Source organism: Ranitomeya imitator, chromosome 6, assembly GCF_032444005.1.
Source record: "Ranitomeya imitator isolate aRanImi1 chromosome 6, aRanImi1.pri, whole genome shotgun sequence".
Lineage (NCBI taxonomy): Eukaryota > Metazoa > Chordata > Amphibia > Anura > Dendrobatidae > Ranitomeya > Ranitomeya imitator.
In genome coordinates this window covers 418,804,955-418,827,287 of record NC_091287.1, presented here as the reverse complement: position 1 = coordinate 418,827,287, position 22,333 = coordinate 418,804,955, and the positions used below count along the sequence as shown (strand labels likewise).

General features: G+C 40.8%; 1 protein-coding gene across 1 annotated transcript in view; it reads right to left on the bottom strand.

Annotated features, from left to right (window-relative positions):
* The window catches only part of SPIDR (scaffold protein involved in DNA repair), an 801,106-nt gene that overhangs the window by 371,413 nt on the left and 407,360 nt on the right, over positions 1-22,333 (bottom strand). The window contains exon 9 of the mRNA XM_069731306.1: positions 4,141-4,345. Within this exon, the coding sequence (XP_069587407.1) occupies positions 4,141-4,345 (205 nt within the window). The remainder of the gene's footprint in view (positions 1-4,140; positions 4,346-22,333) is intronic.

The following is a 22,333-nucleotide window of genomic DNA, read 5'->3' as shown; positions in this document are numbered from 1 at the left end:
CGCCCTCTGCTGAGCGTCAGTGCTGGAGACGGAGCCGCACGAGGAGCAGGTAAATATTGAAAGCGCTGGCGTCCTGAGCAAGAAACGTGAGTATGTGATTTTTTTTTTTATTGCAGCACCAGCAGCATTCTATATGGCACAGAATTATATGGAGCAACTATGGGGCAATAATCAACGGTGCAGAGCAATATATATGGGGCACAGCATTATATATGGAGCATCTATGGGGCCATAATCAACGGTACAGAACATTCTATATGGCACAGCTTTATGTGGAGCATCTATGGGGCCATAATCAACGGTGCAGAGCATTCTATATGGGGCACAGCATTATATATGGAGCACCTATGGGGCCATAATCAACGGTGCAGAACATTCTATATGGGGCACAGCATTATATATGGAGCACCTATGCGGCCATAATCAACGGTGCAGAACATTCTATATGGCACAGCTTTATGTGGAGCATCTATGGGCCATAATGAACGGTGCAGAACATTCTATATGGCACAGCTTTATATGGAGCATCTATGGGGCCATAATCAATGGTGCAGAGCAATATACCGTATATGGGGCACAGCTTTATAAGGAGCATCTATGGGGCCATAATCAACGGTGCAGAGCAATATATATATGGCACAGCTTTATATGGAGCATCTATGGGGCCATAATGAACGGTGCAGAGCATTATATGGGGCACAGCTTTCTATGGAGCATCTATGGGGCCATAATGAACGGTATAGAGCATTCTATATAGCACAGTTGCATATGGAGCATCTATGGGGCAATAATGAACGGTATGGAGCATCTATTTTTATTTTTGAAATTTACCAGTAGCTGCTGCATTTTCCACCCTAGGCTTATACTCGAGTCAATAAGTTTTCCCAGTTTTTTGTGGCAAAATTAGGGGGGTCGGCTTATACTCGGGTCGGCTTATACTCGAGTATATACGGTAAGTTCCTTAGGGGGTCTACTTTCCAAAATGGTGTCACTTGTGAGGGGTTTCAATGTTTAGGCACATCAGGGGCTCTCCAAACAGGACATGGTGTCCTATCTCAATTCCAGTCAATTTTGCATTGAAAAGTCAAACGGTGCTCCTTCCCTTCCGAGCTCTGCCATGCGCTCCAACAGTGGTTTACCCCAACATATGGGGTATCAGCGTACTCAGGACAACTTTTACAACAACTTTTGGGGTCCAATTTCTCCTGTTACCTTTGGTAAAATAAAACAAATTGGAGCTGAAGTAAATTTTGTGAAAAAAAGTTAAATGTTCATTTTTTTTAAAACATTACAAAAATTCCTGTGAAACGCCTGAAGGGTTAATAAACTTCTTGAAAGTGGTTTTGAGCACTTTGAGGGGTGCAGTTCTTAGAATGGTGTCACACTTGGTTATTTTCCATCATATAGACCCCTCAAAATGACTTCAAATGTGATGTGGTCCCTAAAAAAAAATGGTGTTGTAAAAACGAGAGATTGCTGGTTAACTTTTAACCCTTATAACTCCCTAACAAAAAAAAATTTTGGTTCCAAAATTGTGCTGATGTAAAGTAGACATGTGGGAAATGTTACTTATTAAGTATTTTGTGTGACATATCTCTGTGATTTAAGGGCATAAAAATTCAAATATGGAAAATTGCAAAATTTTCACCAAATCTCAGTTTTTTCACAAATAAACGCAGGTAATATCAAAGAAATTTTACCACTATCATGAAGTACAATATGTCACGAGAAAACATTGTCAGAATCAACAGGATCCGTTGAAGCGTTCCAGAGTTATAACCTCATAAAGGGACAGTGGTCAGAATTGTAAAAATTGGCCCGATCATTAACGTGCAAACCACCCTTGGGGGTAAAGGGGTTAAAAGACCACTAAACCTGGAATATCTTGCGCAGTGGTTTATTTTTCAGTCTTATAGAAACTTTTCAGAGAACAAATGTTAGGGCTAGTGGAACGCACCAAATAATTAAATAGATATAATAAGGTGTGTTCGCAGCCCGGGGTCCACCGTGCAGAGATGGAACCTGCTGCTAAGTAATGGCGGACTATATGGCAGTACAATGAGGATACACACATGGGTTAACTTCACCCTGTATGAAGAAAGCGATCCCTGTTAAGTCACAGGGTCGCGGTACCGCACAGAGAGCGCAAGCAAGGAACCACAGAACTCTATCCCAGGACACAGGATCAGAGTAAGTGTAGACCTCTTGCGATAGACACCACAATTGGGGTATCAGAGGTAACTAGTATGCACAGAAGTGCATGCTGTGCCACACTAGCAGATGCCACTAACCACCCAAACGTGGGTAAGGTAAGCGCTCTAATAGCGCACGGCGCTGCACTGGCAGTCACAGCAGTTAGACGCTGTTTCGTGTGTTAAAGCTGTGAGTTCAGCTGGGCGCTAGATTGCAGCCATACACCTTACGCGAACAGTCATACACAAGGGATGGGTTTTTTAAGGAACGACTTGCACTCATCAACACACACACGATAACAATTGTATACTAGCGCATGGCCGTGCGGCCATGCAAACATTTTATAGCTGCAGCAAGTACAAGACCTTCCGAGAAGGACCAATGGGAGTCTGCCACAGAAGAAGAACACCCTTAGGACCTTCCTAGAGGACCAATGGGATTTGCTGCAGTATCTAAGCATGTGACCCCCGACCTCCAATGGGAGGTCATCCTGTGGGCATGCTCAGAAAGGGAAAATCTGGACTTCATCCCAGAAAGACCAGCTCGCTTCTGAACATTGCTGGCTACAAGAACAGAGCCTGGAAGGGCAGTAGTAACCAATCGTCCTGTATTAGCCTGAGCTAGACGCTGGGACCGACGTCTCCGCTGAGCAGACTCCACTGCGGTTGGAGAAGAATGGGAGGCCGCAGCGGAGATGGTTCGAGATTCCCCCTGTGCAGAGGCGGGAACTCGACACCTAACAACAAAGGTGTTAAGTTTCTCCTGATCCCTTCTATTTGTAGCTGGCGATGCATAGATAAATACAGGTTTGCCGTTTCTGGTCACCTATTGCAGATAGAGTATTGAGGGAAGTCCTCATGCAAACAGCTGCCTTACAGCCAAACACAGGATCATAATAGAGGACTGAGAGGGGGCAGTGATAGTTGATCTAGGACACAGAACTCCTTACAGATTTTTCACACATTACAAATTCATTTGGTCATAAATCAGCTTAGTTCAAGAGAAATTAGATAAGGGCTCCAAGACCCAGCCATCAGTGGAGCTCAATGTTTTCTCTTCCAATTCTACAGCCAGCTAAAAATGTATTACATTGGACCGGAAAAAAACATAAAGGGTCAACATTTTTAATGGAGTGGCTGTCACAGGTTTGCCGCGACAGCAAGCAGTCAGAAGACCGCAGCGTCTGAGTTCTAGTACTGCTGCACTAAATAGAAGAACTACTCCCTCATCATATTAAATGGCGCAGGATTCTTTCAGCAGACAGGGGATAAACTGTTCCGCTTAGAGTTTCTATCGCTCCCTGCATGGAAGATCTCAGATGTGCAGTATCAGCCTCTCCTATATATTCTTGCCTCTGGCAATCTGGATTGCCAGTCTTAAGACTTGTACTGCCTAGTGAAGGATGAGAGGATTCCTTTTTCGGCAGAAACGTTTTAGAGAGTTGTTTTGTGGCTGTTGCTCGGTGTTCCGGCTCGGCTAGGTGCAATCATCCATCCTCTCCTATTTAGTTTCCCTATCTTTTCTATCTGGTGTTCCGTTCTGTTGTCTGTGAGTGCATATTTGTATGATTGCTATATATATTTATCCCTGTACATCCTTCCTTGTTTGTATAGTTTGGATATTTGCGTGCACTTTCTCCCCACTTCCCTGGGTGAAGGAAGGGACAGATAAGAGCTGATTCAAGAGTTCAGCAAGATACATAGCCCTGGCATCTTCACCATCAGAAGTAATCTAAGGAGCAGGGATAGCTACGGCGCTGCTACCATCAGGGACAGGGTAGGAGCCACTGTCCCCGGGTTATCAGACAACAGAATCGTTTATGAGGCTCAATGAAAATGCTATATCACCAAATATACATGCATTCAAGTAAAATATATTTTCTACAACAAATATTCCAACTTATTAACTTATAAGTCTGTTTTGTGTAATAGACAAAGTAAAACTTACCTGTTGCTTGGCTGAAGAAACACCAATGTTACAGAAATCCATTCTTAAAGTTAAACTTAAAGGTACCAGTCGTTTTTTCACTGACATGATACTCGTACAGGATTTATTATTCTCCATTCTGTCCATAAGGTGTGACATAATCTTTTGACTAAAATGTGTGTTTATAATTACAGATGTATTCTGGTTTGTCAGACTTAGTTCCTGCCTAGAAATTAAAAAAACATAATGTAAACCGATCTATTGTTATATTCGATCATTTCATTTTTTTAAAAACTAGCTATTTAGTTGAAAATATGGTAAAATAATAAAATAATGAACAGAGCAACTAATTACTGAATTCAGTGGAAACATTGGCATGTATACTTGAGAGGGACTATTTAGACGGACCGATAATTGGAAACAATTAATTGTGGGGCGAGATGATTATTAAGCACTTTAAAAAATATCATTCTCGGAAGCACATTGTCCGGTGTATACTGGAGATGTGCTGCTGGTAACATGTGTTGACAATTATTCTGTTAACATAAAAGTGCAGTCAGTCAGCCTAAAGATGTACGGTGGTGGTCTTTTAACAGCCAGTCTAAACAGGCAGTAACACCTAATGTCAGTGATTGGCTGCAGTGGTCATGTGAATAATGAATATCAACAAATAATGATACAGGAAAGAAATATATCTTGGTACCATGTTAGCCAGTAGATAGAAAAATATTTAGAAACTAGATGGCAGCCCGATTCTAAAGAATCGGGAGTCTAGAATCCATATATACTTGAAATTCGGCAGGAGCTTGAAGAGCAACGTCACTGGGCCCGCCTCCACGCAGTAGAAACTTGCTGTGAGGTAAAAATTCAAAAATCACACCAAAATGGCGGGCGGAGTGTGTCACAGTACGGCACGTTTCTGATTGGTCGCTCGCAGCAGGCGGCAACCAATCAGACACTGGACACTGTTGACGTCACTTATCTCCGGACATTAGCTCCGGACATTAGCTCCGGACAAAGCCACGGAAGTTGGCACAAATTGCAGGAAGTAGTATTCTAGGCAATTATATATAAGATTAGAGTCCTCAGTGGTTGATATCCTTTAATGGCTAACTGAAAAGATGGTAACAAATTGCAAGCTTTCGAGACTACACAGGTCTCTTCATCAGGCAAAGACTAAAAGAATGAATTCTCACCGCCACACAATAAGAGAAAAAAGAATGGATCTACCTGTGGCAATACATTTTTGTCTCCCAAATCATAACATTATGGACATGAAATTATTTGTGTTAAAAGGTAGCTTCAAATCTCAGAGAGACAGAAGAGTCTGGGAATATAAACTGATGACAACCTTTGACAGTCTTACTGCAGGAATGAACGTGTCGCACGGATTTATGTCTTTTTACATCAACTAAGGAACTTGCCCCTCAGACTATGAGGGGTCATCACAACAGAACCAGACCCCAATAAAACAATCCTTATCTAAGAACTGGCCCAATATTTATGGACATAACTGTTTATCACTCATAGTAATTTGGATTCATGTCACCTGTCTTATCCATGGTTTTTCCCTTTTTTTTTTCTATGCTATGCTGTGCATAAACATGTGATTCTTCAGAATTTGTTTTAGTCTTTGCCTGATGAACAGACCTGTGTAGTTTCGAAAGCTTGCAATTTGCTACCATCTTTTCAGTTAGCCATTAAAAGGTAAACCACTGAGGACTCTCAATTCTACATATTTTTCTATCAACAAATAATACATTAATAAAATAAATATAAGAAAACCTTTAAGGGAATCTATCACCCTCTGGGACATATATGACCTATTAATATGGGCATATAGGTAATAGAAATTTTACACTAGCCCTACCTGTATGCCTCATATTAACTCCTTAGTGACGGAGCCACATTTTTAAAATCTGACCAGTGTCAATTTATGTGGTAATAACTCTGGAATGCTTCAACAAATCCCAGTGATTTTGAGATTGTTTTTTTCATGACACATTATACTTTATGACAATGGTAAATGTAGGTTGATATGTTTTGTGTTTATTTATAAAAAAATATCAGAAATTTGAGAAAAATTTTAAAAAATTAGCAATTTTCAAAATTTGAATGATTATCCCTTTATTCCAGATAGTCATACCACAGCAAAACATTAATAAATAACATTTCCCACATGTCGGCTTTACATCAGCACTATTTGTAAAATGTTATTTTATTTTGGTAGCATTTTAAGAAGTTTAAAAATGTAGCAGTAATTTTTCATTTTTTCAAGGAAATTTACACAATTTATTTTTTTAGGGACTTATCCATGTTTGAAGTGCCTTTACGGGTCCTATATATTGGGAAACCCCCAAAAGTTATACCATTTTAAAAACAGCACCCCCTGACATATTGAAAACTGCAGCCAGGTAAGTTTATTAACCATTCAGGTGCTTTTCAGGAATTAATGCAAATTGGCACAGCAGAAATGAAAATGTGTATTTTTACTACCTAAATACTTCTAACTTCTGAACAGATTACTACAGCCGTCTGACTCTAGGGCTGCTATTTGGTCGTGATTTGCAATGCCAAACATCAGGACCACAAAATCATGATCTGAGGGCACTAATTGGGATAAAGAGGAAGCCCCCACACTCTGTTAACCATTTATAATGATGTAGTCACTATTGACAGCAGCATCTAAGGGGTTAAACAGATTTGGACGGTGCAAACACTGATCGTGGCTGAAGCAGCAAGTTGTCAGCTATAGTGGACAGCCGATAGCTACTGGATTGTCACCTGTATGGGGAGGCTATTCTCTTATATCTCAGGTCAGTTAAAAGACGTATTGGCTGTCATTAAGGGGTTAATGGTCTTGTTGTGGAGAAATGTTATATTCTGTCTTAATGCTAATGATTTCTTCCAGGCTCCAGAGCATAAGGTGTCTGGAAGAAATCCCTGCCTCCTGTCCTCATTACAATACTACCCCACTTCCCATGCACATCAGTTATGGCCCTGGAGTCCGCGCCTGCGCCCTGCACTCCCTCAGAAACACATATCTCTTCCTCCATTCTATGGGCGCTGCATTCAGGGATCTTATGCACAAGCGACTTCAGCTCCAGTGACCTCTGGTGTGCCTGCTGATAAGGTGCTCTCCCCCCATTTCCTCCCTGCATAGTCTTCCCTACGTACACATGGTTCCTAGCAATGACTATGCAGGAGAGATCATTTTATTAGCGCGCGCACACCGGAGGTCACAGTAACTCACTTGCACAGAAGATCCCAGAATGCAGTGCCCATCGAAAGGATGAGGTATGGATTTCTTTTATGAAACATTATTGTTAAATCAACTAATTTACAATATTGTTATTCAGAACTTTTGAGGATAAATGACTTGTAAAGACACAGAGCACTGAATGTTTTCATATTAAAGTCCCCCATTTAAATAATACATTTGTAACAGCAAGAGCTTGTTTTGTGCTCCTGCTCTACAGTATGACCCAAAACCAGTACAATATTACAGAAATACAGTGAAGTTACATAACATTTATTCCAAATTAAATCTAAACATAGTCCTATGCCTCACAGATCAAGATAGGAGTATTGTGAGATATTTTAATTGAAATATTTAATTGTAAGTATTTTGTAAAGATAAAATGGTCATATTACACGCAAAGTTTACATGAACATTTTTAAAGTAAATTCCCTTTTTACCCAAACTGGCGAAAGTACTGAACGTATAATGGTTGCTCCTACAAATATAAAGATGACTTGTACAGGCAGCGGGATGTATTCCTCAAAACACTAAACACAGACAGTTGGAAGCCATTATGAGGTTTTTTTTTCCTTTTCCTTGCAGCTATTAAATGCAAGACAGGAATGTTACTGAGCATAGACCAATCCTGCTGTCTCCTGGCTGCATCCGATTCCTATGACATTTAAACAACTAGTCTTGTTTAGAAAAGAAAATTCCACTCAATAACAAAATTAACTATCATGTACAATGAATACAGGAAATTAAACCCCTTATACATATGTATTTATTTATTTTTGCTAATTATACATCACCAACATATTCTGCAGCACTTTATAGACACTGTTGTTACTTACTGTACCCTGTGAAGCTCACAATCTAATTACCAGTATTTCTTTGGATAAATACCCGCTCAACCGACAGATTTTATTGGCACCAGCTGACCCTCAAACGTATATGGGGTCCACACGATTCTCCCCAATAAAATGATGTACACAAAAAAATAAAGATTGGGCATTTTGAGTTTGTTGTTGCAATATGTGCTGTTGCATATTGTTGAATGTATTCTGCAGGATGTCTGGGATCATAGCCTGAATTTCTTGTTGCATGTTCTCTCCGAGGGGGGGCCTGTTATGTTTGTGAATTGAAACTGTACAACCGACCCTTCAAATTCCTCCAAAGGAAAAAATCCGGCAAAACAAAATTCTTAACTCTTGATCAGGCCCTTTCAATTCCGGAACGACAATGACTCTGTACAGGCGAACACGACCTTTATTGGCCACTCATTGACATGTGGAATACAACATGCCTGTCTCCTGGGAAAGCCTGTGAAATAATTTACATGTAGATTCCAGAAGTCACTGTTTCACATCTTGAATGGTTTTCTCAGAGATTTTCAGACATCCTCCATCATGCCTATCCAACAATATTCCTGTACGTTGCAGCTTATTCAACAATGACAGAATACGAGGCTTGGCCAGCGTATTTCGCCCGCCAAACTTTTTCAGAAACTCACTTTAGCACCTCTTTAAGGACTCCGTTTTCTAATAAGTTCTCACAATGAAAACACGCTCCTCCAAACTGAATTTGTACGATGTTAACAAATGAAGGAAGTCGACAAGAGTGAAATGCAGGCACCACACAAACTACAGACGCCCAGAAAGGCGTGCAGCAAGTTTATCTCTTAGTGGAAGTGACCGGCGGGACGAAAAGTCATTAAGACCTCTCAGCGCATGGATGCTTGTTGTTGCGGTCTCTGAGGTTCACTGCACTCTCACTTCTCATGAACCAAAGTATGTGCAGTCTCTTTTAGAAGTTACAGCAATTTATCCAGGTACAGTGGCTAGTGAATCACCCTTTACTAGTCAAAAGGTTGGTCACATCCATTCATTCAATAGTTTTCCTTGTTCTTTACAGAATGTGCAATTGTAGATTCGGACTAAAGGCAGCAAAACCATGAGGGAATACATACAGAAACAAGGAATAATGAAACACATGTACAACAAATCAGGATAAAATTTAAACATAAGATGCCTCAAAGCATTTTCCTTTTACTCTGACTGTCGGGGCAGGTATGACAGTGTGGGCGTGATTTGCTAATTATACTGGTGGTGATTAATTCCAAATTCAAGGTACACGAAACCAGCATGGCTAACACAGCATTCTGCAATGATATGCGATCCCATCTGGTTTGCAGTAAATGGGACCATCGTTTGCATTGCAACAGGACAATGACCAAAACACACCTCAAATTAAAGACCTATCCATGATGACCATTTAATCACTATTTTGGGAGGTCAGCGTCAGCTCCATAAAAGGTTCACAATTCATGTTGACCTTTATCTTTTTGATATTAAATAATGAGATTACTACTAACTAGACGTTGCATTAAGAAATATGCATTTGTTTCATATATAAAAATTGTAAAAGATTATGAATATCAGAATAATGATGCAGGAACCCTCTGATGTTAAACGATACAATTATGCCAAAGAAATACAGAATTGTTGTGGGAAAAAAAATAGGAAGTTAATCTGGAAAACCAGAAAATTATTCCTTACGATTTGTAAGAAATCCATGGGACATTGGCAGCGATGTCCAGCACCAAATGATGTGGATTTTAGTCTGTTTTAAGAAGTTTTCAAATCCACACAGCAGGTGATTTCGTCACTGATTTGAGATGTAGATATACAGCATGTCATGTTACTATATTAGAATGAAGATTTTTTTTTTCACTCGCAAATACAGATTAAAAATTTGGAGCATCCACCATGTGTGAACATGCTCTTTGGAGGGTTTCTATTTGCCATTCATATTGGTTTTCTAGTGCCTCCACTGATGATAACAATTATCATCAGACTTTTTCACCAGTTTCCACTGGAAATTGATTAGCTGAACAGAAAAATTCAAAATGGAACGTTTTCTTATCCGGCACAACTAATACGCCGGGAACGGTTTGAGCACCAGTTTCGCTCTGGTGTTTTACGACAATGCCAGAGAGGAGAAAAAGTTAGATGGCCAGACAGATGGAAACTAAGCCTTTCAGGAAGGAAACCATGGCAATTTAAAATTTGATTGAAATTAGCTTGTGAAATAAAGGAAAAAAAAGGATATTGTTCCAAAGAAAAAAAAGGATATTCTTCCAAAGAAAAGACAGACAGTAAATACAATTTACTGCCAAAAAGTAATTAAAACACGTGTTTACAATAGACGTGTTCAGATCACTGTTGATATAAAACATTTTTATGGCCACAATATTTACTTTAACAGTTAAATGGAAAGTATCGTTTATCTTTCTCAAACAATATGTTATCAAATAGAAGCATAATAAAGTTACTAGTTTAACAGCAAATAAAACAGGTAAGTATTTGTGCTTCCTAATATGTTGCAAAAATAAATCACCTCTCCCTAAAAGAATCTAATCATTTTTTCTATTAGTGTTAACAAGGCATAAATTTAATAATGCTACAAAAAACCTCACCCATTCCCTGCGAGTGCCATACATGTATAGAACTGGCTTCACGAACCTATCAAGAAATAAAATGATATATAGTTGTGACCGAAAGTGTTGGCACCTTTGAAATTGTTCCAGAAAAATAGTTCTCCCACAAAATTTTATGCAATTAAGCGTTTTGTATATTTCTTTTGTGTGCATTCGAACACCACAAAAAAAAAAAAAAACAGGAAAAAAGGGCAAATTGGACATCATTTCACACAAAATAAAAAAAATGGTCCAGACAAAATTGTTGCCACCTCCAAATTAATATTTGATGGACACACCATTTGGAATAAATAACTGCAAACTCACTTCCTATAACCATCAACAAGCTTCTTACACCTTATAACTGGAATTTTGGACCACTCTTCTTTTCCAAACAGCTGAAGGTCTCCCATATTTGAAGATGCCTTCTCATGACAGCAATTTTAAAATTTCTCCACAGGTATTCAATGGGATTTAGATCCAGACTTGTTGCTGGATATTTCACAAATTTCCAGCACTTTGTTTTCATCTATTTCTGGGTGCTTCTTGAAGTATGTTTGGGGTCATTGTCCTGTAGGGAGACCCATGACCTGGAGCACAAACCTGGCTTTCTGACACTGGGCACTACATAGCAACCCAAAATCATTTGATAGTCTTCAGATTTCATGATGCCGTGCACACAGTCAAAGCACCTAGTGGCAAAGGCAGCAAAACAACCTCAAAACATCTTTGCACCTCCACTATAGTTGACTGTACGTACTGTGTTCTTTTTTTTGTAGACCTCATTCCGTTTTTAGTAAATAGTAAAATGATGTGCTTTTCCAGAAAGCTCTATCTCGGTCTTCTCTGTCCACAAGACACTTTCGCAGAATTATTTTGGCTAACTGAACATACATTTTGGCAAACTGCAGGCTAGATTTTTTATGTTTGTGTCAGCAGTGGCATCCTCTTGGGTCTCCTGCCATAGCGTTTCTTTAAATTCAAATGTCAATGAATAGTTTGTGCTGACATTGATGCAGACTAAGATTAAAGCACAGCTTGAATTTCTTTGGAACTTGATTGGGACTGCTTATCCATCATCCGGACTATCATGTGTTGCAACCTTTTATCAATTTTTCTCTGATATCCTTGTTCAGTGAGATTAGCTACAGTGCCATTGATTTTAAACTTCCTGAGTATGTTGCGAAAGGAACATCAAGATATCTGGAGATGGATTTTGAGGTTGTTATTATTATTATAGCGCCATTTATTCCATGGCGCTTTACATGTAAAAAGGGGTATATATAATAAAAAACAAGTATAATAATCTTAAACAATACAAGTCACGACTTGTACAGGAGGAGAGAGAACTCTGCCCACGATGGCTCACAATCTACAAGGGATGGGTGAGGATATACAGTAGGTGAGGGTAGTGCTGGTCGTGCAGCGGTTTGGTGGTTACTGCAGGTTGTAGGCTTGTAGGAATAGGTAGATCTTCAGTTTCCTGTTGGAGGTTTCCATGGTAGGTGAGAATCTGATATATTGTGGTACAGAATTCCAAAGTAGGGGGATGCACAGGAGAAATCTTGTATGCGATTGTGGGAAAAGGAAATAAGAGGGGAGTAGAGATTAATATTGTTTGATGATTTTGCCTCAGGCACCCAAGTCAAGGATTGAGTTAACTTTTACTTTTTTTTAAATCTGGTTTCAGGTGTGATTTTCATATTGCTCACACCTGTTAATTGTCACAAGTACACTGGGTACGGAAAGAATTCAGACCTCTTTAAATTTTTCACTCTGTTTCATTGCAGCCATTTGGTAAATTCAATTAATTAATGTACACTCTGCACCCCATCTTGACTGAAAAAAACAAAATGTAGTCATTTTAGCAAAATTATTAGAAAAGAAAAACTGAAATATCAAATGGTCATGAGTATTCAGACATTTTGCTCAGTATTGAGTAGAAGCACCCTTTTGAGCTAGTAGAGCCATGGGTCTTCTTGGGAATGATGCAACAAGTTGTTTACACCTGTATTTGGGGATCCTCTGACATTCTTCCTTGCAGATCCTCTCCATTTCCATCAGGTTGCATGGTGAACGTTGGTGGACAGCCATTTTCAGGTGTCTCCAGAGATGCTCAATTGGGTTTAGGTCAAGGCTCTGGCTGGGTCAGTCAAGAATGGTGACAGAGTTGTTCTGAAGCCACTCCTTTATTATTTTAGCTGTGTGCTTAGAGTCATTGTCTTGTTGGAAGGTGAACCTTTGGCCAAGTCTGAGGTCCAGATCTCTCTGGAAGAGGTTTTAATCTATGATAAGTCTGTACTAGGCAGCATTCATGCTTCCTTCAATTCCAAACAGTTGCCCTGTTCCTGCAGCTGAAAAAAAGCCATAGAATGATGCTGCCACCACCTTTCACCTGTTGGGATTGTACTGGGCAGGTGATGAGAAGTGCCTGGTTTTCTCCCCACATACCGCTTAGAATTATCACCAAAAAGTTCTATCTTTGTCTAATCAGACCAGAGAATTTTATTTCTCATAGTCTGGGAGTCCTTCATGTGCTTTTTAGCAAACTCTGTGTGGGTTTTCATATGTCTTGAACTGAGGAGAGGCTTCCCTCAGGCCACTCTGCCATAAAGGCCCGACTGGTGGAGGGCTGCAGTGATCGTTGACTTAGCGGAATTTTCTCCCATCTCCTTACTGCATTGCTGGAGCTAAGCCACAGTGATCTTGGGGTTCTTCTTTACCTCTCTCACCAAGGCTCTTCTCCTACGATTGATCAGTTTGGCTGAATGGCCAGGTCTAGGAAGACTTCTGGTGGTCCCATACTTCTTCAATTTAAGGATTATGGAGGCCACTGTGCTCTTAGGAACCTTGAGTACTGCAGAAATTTTATTGTAACTTTGGCCAGATCTGTGCTTTGCCACAATTCTGTCTCTGTGCTCCTTGGCCAGTTGCTTTGACCTCATGATTCTCATTTGGTCTGACATGTACTGTGAGGTCTTGCATAGACAGGTGTGTGCTTTCCAAATCAAGTCCTATCAGTGTAATTAAAAACAGCTGGCCTCCAATGAAGGAGTAAAACCATCTGAAGGAGGAACACAAGGAAATGGACAGCATGTGACTTAAATATGAGTGTCTGAGCAAAGGGAATACTTATGACCATGTGATATTTAAGTTTTTCTTTCTTATTAAATTTGCAAAAATTTCTACATTTGTTTTTCTGTCAGTCAAGATCGGTTGCAGAGTGTACATTATTAATGAGAAAAAAATTACTTTTTTGAAATTACAAAATGGCTGCAATGAAAGAAAGAGTGACAAAATTTAAAGGGGTCTGAATACTTTCCGCACCCACTGTAAATCTGAATGAACATCACATCAAGGAGCAGCCATGAAGAAGAAAGAAAAGAGAATCCATATCATTTAGCTTATCGATAGCGGTTTCTCGGCCAAGAAAATTGTTATACTGCACGTGACATGACAGTTGGAAGAATATGAAATGAAGTCTTTCCATCCATTCAAAGCCAAAAGGTGGATGCCCAGGTTAAATTAGAGTCAACAAGTTGCCTCAACACAAGGTCTATCAGTTCTGGTGCTTCGTAATAGTGAGGTAACAAACGGTCCCGCGTTACTGCTAGAACAAAGACTGTGAAAAGGCGACATGGCTTGTGCCCCTTCAAATAAAATCCAGGGAACTCTGTGCTCCCAAACCTAAATGCCCCCCTTTCTTCTGTGTCCCACTGTAACTAAAGGTACTGTCACACTAGACGATATCGCTAGCGATCCGTGACGTTGCAGCGTCCTCGCTAGCGATATCGTCCAGTGTGACAGGCAGCAGCGATCAGGCCCCTGCTGGGAGATCGCTGGTCGGGGAAGAAAGTCCAGAACTTTATTTCGTCGCTGGACTCCCCGTAGACATCGCTGAATCGGCGTGTGTGACACCGATTCAGCAATGTCTTCACTGGTAACCAGGGTAAACATCGGGTAACTAAGCGCAGGGCCGCGCTTAGTAACCCGCTGTTTACCCTGGTTACCAGCGTAAAAAAACAAACAGTACATACTTACATTCAGCTATCTGTCCCTTGCGTCTGGTTCCTGCACTGACTGCTGGCCGTAGTGAAAGCAGAGCACAGCCACAGCGGTGAGTCACCGCTGTGTGACTCACCGCCGTGCTGTGCTTTCACTTTCACTTTACGGCCAGCAGTCCGTGCAGGAACCAGACGGCAAGGGACAGACAGCTGAATGTAAGTATGTAGTGTTTGTTTTTTTACGCTGGTAACCAGGGTAAACATCGGGTTACTAAGCGCGGCCCTGCGCTTAGTTACCCGATGTTTACCCTGGTTACCGGGGACCTCGGGATCGTTGGTCGCTGGAGAGCTGTCTGTGTGACAGCTCTCCAGCGACCAAACAGCGACGCTGCAGCGATCCGGATCGTTGTCGGTATCGATGCAGCGTCGCTAAGTGTGACGGTACCTTAAATCACAGTAAGCGGCCACATGTTTGGCATTATTGTAAAGGAGAGAAAGCACTTAATTTCCTGGGAGCATATCAAGATAATCTCAAGCTGGGCACAATGAATGAGGGTGCTATAATATATGGAGGCATAATGTATGGGTACTAAACTGGCATATTTGCAATTCTCTAGAAAAAAAGAATTAGGAGATGCAATTTCTAGAATGGGGTCACTTTTGTTTGTTTTTTTTGGTGCTCCGTAAATGTCACCTGCAAATTATTCTACCAAAAGCAGTGCTTCAAAAGTCAAATGGCGCTCCTTCTTTCTCAGCCCTGACATGTGGCCAAACAGTAATTTCTGAGGACATATGGGGCATCACCGTGTTCATGAGAATTTGCACAAAAAATTATGGGGTCCAGTTTCACTTATTTACCACTGTGTAAGTGAAAAATTTGCGGCAAATACAAAAATTACATTTTACAACTGAATTTTCATATTTCAACGTTTCAATGTTATAAAATTCTGTAAGGCACATATGGGTTCAAAATACTCACTACACTCCTAGATTTCATAGGCAGTGAAATTTCCAATATGGGGGTCACTTGGGGTGGGTGTCTGCTGTTCTGGCACCTCAGGGGCTCAGCTAATGAAGCCCACAATCTATTCAAATTAAATATGCGTTCTAAAAGCCAAGTAGTGCTTCTTCCCATCAGATTCCTGCCGTGTGATCAAACAGTCATGTACAATCACATATGGGGTACTGGCACTTTTAGGAGAAATTGCATAATAAATTGTGGGGTCCAATTTCTCCCAATACCCCTCATTTAAATTATACATTTTGTACTATAACAGTATTTTGTGGTTATAAAAATTAAGTTTTGTTCTCATATGTAAATGTTATAAAGTTATGTGAATCACTTGTAGGTTAAACTTGTAGGTTAAACATGATCAGTAGTGATGAGCGAGTATACTCGTTTCTCGAGATTTCCCGAGCATGCTCAGGTGATCTCCGAGTCTTTGGATGTGCTCAAAGATTTAGTTTCAGTCTCCGAAGCTGCATGACTTGCGGCTGTTAGACAGCCTGAATATACGAGGGGCGATCCAAAAGTAATGATAATCAGTTATTTCTATTGCCCACAGAAATTAAAATAAAATGTTTTCTTCTCTCTTAGGTACCCACTAGTCCAGGAAAAAAAAATCACTTAAATAGACCACGATTCCCGGGAGCTACATTCATTTGAATATGAACTGCCGAGGAGTGAACATCAAAATGGAAAAAAACGAGCTCAGAGGTGTCATCAAATACCTCTGCTTGAAAAAAATGACTACCAAAGACATACAAAGCGACTTGGTGGAAACATTGGGGGACTCTTCTCCATATCCCACAGTTGCAAGCTGGGCCAAGGAATTTAAGCTGGGAAGAACATCGACGGAAGATGAACATCGTGAAGGATGCCCATCCACGTCCCTCAATGAAGAAAATGTGAAAAAAGTTGAAGAAGTTGTATTGGCAGATCGAAGAGTGACTATCAGGCATGTAGCTGAGGTCACAGGGATCTCATATGGCAGTATTCAAAGAATCCTTGCAAAAGAATTGCATACGAGAAAGGTTTCCACGCGTTGGGTGCCAAAAATGTTAACCGACGAGCAAACGAAAAAACAAGTTGACATTTCAATAGCAAATCTCGAAAAGTTCCAAGCAGACAAGGAAAATTTTTTGTCACGTTTTTTGACCATGGACGAGACCTGGATCCACCACTTTGATCCCGAAACTAAACATCAATTGATGAGATGGAAACGAGCCGTCAAACCGACGCTGAAGAAATTCAAAGTGTCAAGCTCAGCAGGGAAAGTTATGGCATCCGTTTTTTGGGACGCTGAAGGAATTATTATGGTGGACAATTTGGAGAAGGGAGCCAGTATTACAGGCTCCTACTACGCAGAACAAATAAGAAGATTGCGGGAGGCTATCAAGGAGAAAAGGCGTGGCAAACTCACCAAGATAACGCGTCAGCTCACAAAGCTGCAGTTGTCATGGCTACCATTCAAGAAGCGGGCTTTGAACTGGTGGAACACCTCCCCTATTCGCCAGATCTAGCCCCCAGTGACTTCTTTCTCTTTCCTTGGCTCAAGGAACACCTACGGGGCAAGAAATTTGACGACAATAGTGACGTGATAACCGCTGTTGAGGACTTTTTTGAGGGTCAAGATCAAGAATTTTTTTCGAAGGGAATTCTAAGTCTAGAAAAGAGATGGACTAAATTTATAGAATTGTTAGGAGACTATGTAGAAAAATAAAAAAATTTTTTGACTATATTCATTGTGTTTAGTATTGATTATCATTACTTTTGGATCGCCCCTCGTATGTTGGGATTTCCAAACAAACAGACAAGCAGCACATGTGTTCAGGCTGGCTAGCAGCCGCAAATCATGCTATGGCAACAGAAACTAAATCTCCGAGCACATCCAAATACTCAGAGATCACCCGAGCATGCTCGGGAAATCTCGAGTAACGAGTGTACTCGCTCATCACTAATGATCACTACACGCCTACACCCCTTGCCTAGCCCTGCTATGTGCCCAAACAAGTTTTTGACCACATATGGGGTATAGTCGCGTTTGAGAGAAATTGAGCAACAAATTATGGGGTCTGTTTCCTCCTATTATCCACTGTGAAAATTACAAAATTGGGGCTAAAACAGCATTTTCATAAAAAAAAAAAAAAATGAAAAGTTTCAATATGACGACCTAATGTTATCAAATTTTCTGTAGTACCTGTGGGTTTAAAATGCAAACTATACCCCTGGATAAAATCCTTAAGGGGTGCAGTTTCTAAAATAAGGCAACCTGTTTTTTTTTCACTGTTTAGGCACGTCAATATTTTCACAAATAAACTCAAGTCATATTGAAAAACTTTTTTACCACTATTATGAAGTACAATTATATCACAAAAAAACAATCCAAAGACCAAAGCTTTCCAAGAGTCGGGAATATTTTGCACAGAAAAATGTTAGATAAAATAAAATTGAAATGCTTTTGATTTTACCGAAAAATTCTTCACATGTATGAATAATTGCTGATATAGTAGGGTGTTGGGGAAGTGTAAGAGAGCTAATTAATAATATGCTTCAAAAGCAGAGAGACTGGGGGTATTTTGATATTGGAATAAGCTTCCAGATCAGTCCAAGCAAGAGATGAATTTTTATTCATCCAGTTCTGAGATTGCCTAATTAAGCTAGTATATTAATAATTAGGATTGATTACTCAAGACCTCCATGTAGTTTTTTCTTAAATAGTATTTTATTGGACGTCTTAGCTCTCTTTTTATTCTAGATTTGTTTAGTAGTGATTGTAATTTATTGATGAATTTTTGGGGAATTGGCTATAAATGCACGGCTCAAAAAAATAAAGGGAACGCTTAAAAAACAGAATATACAGTACAGAGCAAAAGTTTGGACACACCTCATTTAAAGATTTTTCTATATTTTCATGGCTATGAAAATTGTAAATTCACACTGAAGGCATCAAAACTGTGAAATAACACATGTGGAATTATATACTTACCATCAAGCGCTACAAAGAAACTGGCTCACATGAGGACCGCCCCAGGAAAGGAAGACCAAGAGTCACCTCTGCTTCTGAGGATAAGTTTATCCGAGTCACCAGCGTCAGAAATTGCAGGTTAACAGCAGCTCAGTTAAGAGACCAGGTCAATGCCACATAGAGTTCTAGCAGCAGACACATCTCTACAACAAATGTTAAGAGGAGACTTTGTGCAGCAGGCTTTCATGGTAAAATAGCTGCTAGGAAACCACTGCTAAGGACAGGCAACAAGCAGAAGAGACTTGTTAGGGTGAAAAAAACACAAGGAATGGACATTAGACCAGTGGAAATCTGTGCTTTAGTCTGATGAGTCCAAATTTGAGATCTTTGGTTCCAACCACCGTTTTTGTGCGATGCAGAAAAGGTGAACGGATGGACTCTACATGCCTGGTTCTCACTGTGAAGCATGGAGGAGGAGATGTGATGGTGTGGGGGTGCTTCGCTGGTGACACTGTTGGGGATTTTTTTAAAAATTGAAGGCATACTGAACCAACATGGCTACCACAGCATCTTGCAACGGCATATGCTATTCCATCCGGTTTGTGTTTAGTTGGACCATCATTTATTTTTCAACAGGACAATGACCCCAAACACTTGTCGGCTGTGTAAGGGCTATTTGACCAAGAATGAGGGTGATGGGGTGCTACGCCAGATGACCTGGCCTCCACAGTCATCAGACCTGAACCCAATCAAGATGGTTTGGGGTGAGCTGGATCACAGAGTGAAGGCAAAAGGGCCAACAAGTGCTAAGCATCTCTGGGAACGCCTTCAAGATTGTTGGAAGACCATTTCCGGTGACTACCTCTTGAAGCTCATCAAGAGAATGCCAAGAGTGTGCAAAGCAGTGAAAGCAAAAGGTGGCTACTTTGAAGAACCTAGAATATAAGACATATTTTCAGTTGTTTCACGCTTTTTTTAAGTATATAATTCCACATGTGTTAAATCATAGTTTTGATGCCTTCAGTGTGAATTTACAATTTTCATAGTCATGAAAATACAGAAAAATCTTTAAATGAGAAGGTGTGTCCAAACTTTTGCTCTGTACTGTAACTTCAAGTAAATCAAATTTCTGTGAAATCAAACTGCCCACTTAGGAAGCAGCACTCTGTGACAATCAACTTTACATGCTGTTGCGTAAATGGAATAGACAACAGATGGAAATTATTGGCAATTATCAAGACACACTCAATAAAGGAGTGGTTCTGCAGGTGGGGACCACACACCACATCTCAGTACTAATGCTTTTTGGCTGATCTTTTGGTCATTTTTGAATGTTGGTTGTGCTATCACACTCATGATAGCATGAGACAGACTCTAAAACCCACACAAGTGGCTCAGGTACTGCAGCTCATCTAGGATGGCACATCAATGCGAGCTGTGGCAAGAAAGTTTGCTGTGTCTGTTAGCGTAGTGTAGAGGTTGGAGGAGCTCCAGGAGACAGGCCAGTACACCAGGAGACGTGGAGGGGGCCGTAGGAGGGCAAAAATCCAGCAGCAGGACCGCTACCTCAGCCTCAGGAGCACTGCCAGAGCCCTGCAAAATGACTCCAGCAGGCCACAAAGGTGCATGTGTCTGCACAAACGGTTAGAAACCGACTCCATGAGGAGAGTGTGGAGACACTGTGGAAAGCAATCTGCTGCCTGCAACTTCCTTCAGCATGGCCGGTTTGGCAGTGGGTCAGTAATGGAGCGGGGTGGCATTTCTTTGGAGGGCCGCACAGCCCTCCATGTGCTCACCTAAGGTAGCCTGACTGCCATTAGGTACCGAGATGAGATCTTCAGACCCCTTGTGAAACCATTTGCTGGTGTGGTTGGTCCTGGGTTCCTCCTATTGAAGGACAATGCCAGACCTCTTGTGGCTGGAGGGTGTCAGCAGTTCCTGCAAGATGAAGGCACTGAAGCTATGGACTGGCCTGTCAGTTCCCCTGACCTGAATCTGATTGAATACATCTGGGACATCATGCCTCGCACCATCCACCAACGTCACGTTACACCACAGACTGTCCAGGAGTTTGGGAGATCACTCAGGAGACCATCCACCACCTCAACAGGAGCATGCCCAGGCATTGTAGGGAGGTCATACAGGCACGTGGAGGCCACACACTACTGAGCATCATTTGCTTGTCTTGAGGCATTTCCACTGAAGTTGGATCAGCCTCTAACTTCATTTTCCACTTTGATTTTGAACATCATTCCAACTTCAGACCTCCGTGGGATATTAGTTTAGATTTACATTGATCATTTTTAGGTTATATTGTTCTCAACACATTCCACTATGTAATGAATAAACATTTCCAACTGGAATATTTCATTCAGTCATATCTAGGATGTGGGATCTTAGTGATCCCTTTATTTTTTTTTGAGCAGTGTATATATAAAGCAGTGTTTATTCCAATCAATTAACAAAATGGAAAGTGGGCGTCCGGGTCCGACGCCTCCCATCTTCATATGATGTCATCATCCTCCTTGCTTCTGTCGCTGCTCATGCGCAGGCGTAATTTCCTGCCCTGCTGAGGCCAGATTGAAGTACTGCAGTGCGCAGGTGCTGGGAAAGCTCAGAGGCCCAGCCCCTGAGCACTGCAGTACTTTATTCTGCCCTCAACAGGGCAAATCAGTATGCCTGCGCAGGAGCCGCCACACGAAGCAAGGAGGATGACAACATTGTATGAGGATGGGAGGCGCTGGACCCAGACCTGCGACGCCCATCTGACCAGGACCACACCTAGGTGAGAATAATCTAACTTGTTTTTCTTATTTTTCAGGTTACATCGGGGGCCTATCTACAGCATTACAGAATGCTGTAGATAAGCCCATAATGGCGGTGGCCGCAGCTTATATGCGAAATATGAGGTGACAGATTCCCTTTAACTAGTTTTTTTATAATTTGACTACTAAAAAACACAAATAGTATAACTTCATAAGTAGTTGGCACTACCTTCATGGAAACAAACTTCAATACGAATGGTCGTGATAACAGGATTTACAAGGCTAAGCAGGTGGTGCTCAGCATAAAAGTTCAGCAAACAAGCAAAATTTCCAGTGCAATGAGTAAATCCATATGGAACTCACCAGCTAGACCTTTTGAACAGTTAGATCGCTTTTATTCTGTTCCAATACATGATGCCTTGAGAAAGTGCAGACTGGGTGAAATAACCATAGGCTTTTTCTCTTAGCTGCATACACCAAACAAGCAAATCTGACTATAAAAAAAGGTAAACGATGAGGGCCTTGTAGATTTACTTTCTGCTCCTGAAACACCAATATTATTTTTGGTTAAAGCGGTTCTCCAGTCAAAATACCTATTGATGACCAGTACATGTGATTACATCCGTCTGCGCCAGTGCTTGTAACAGCTGATAGTGGGAGTGTAGGGTGCCAGACCCCCTAAAGATCTGATATTGCTGACCTACCTATGGAAAACCCTTTATGTTGAATCTATGCAACTATATAAATGTTTACAGCAT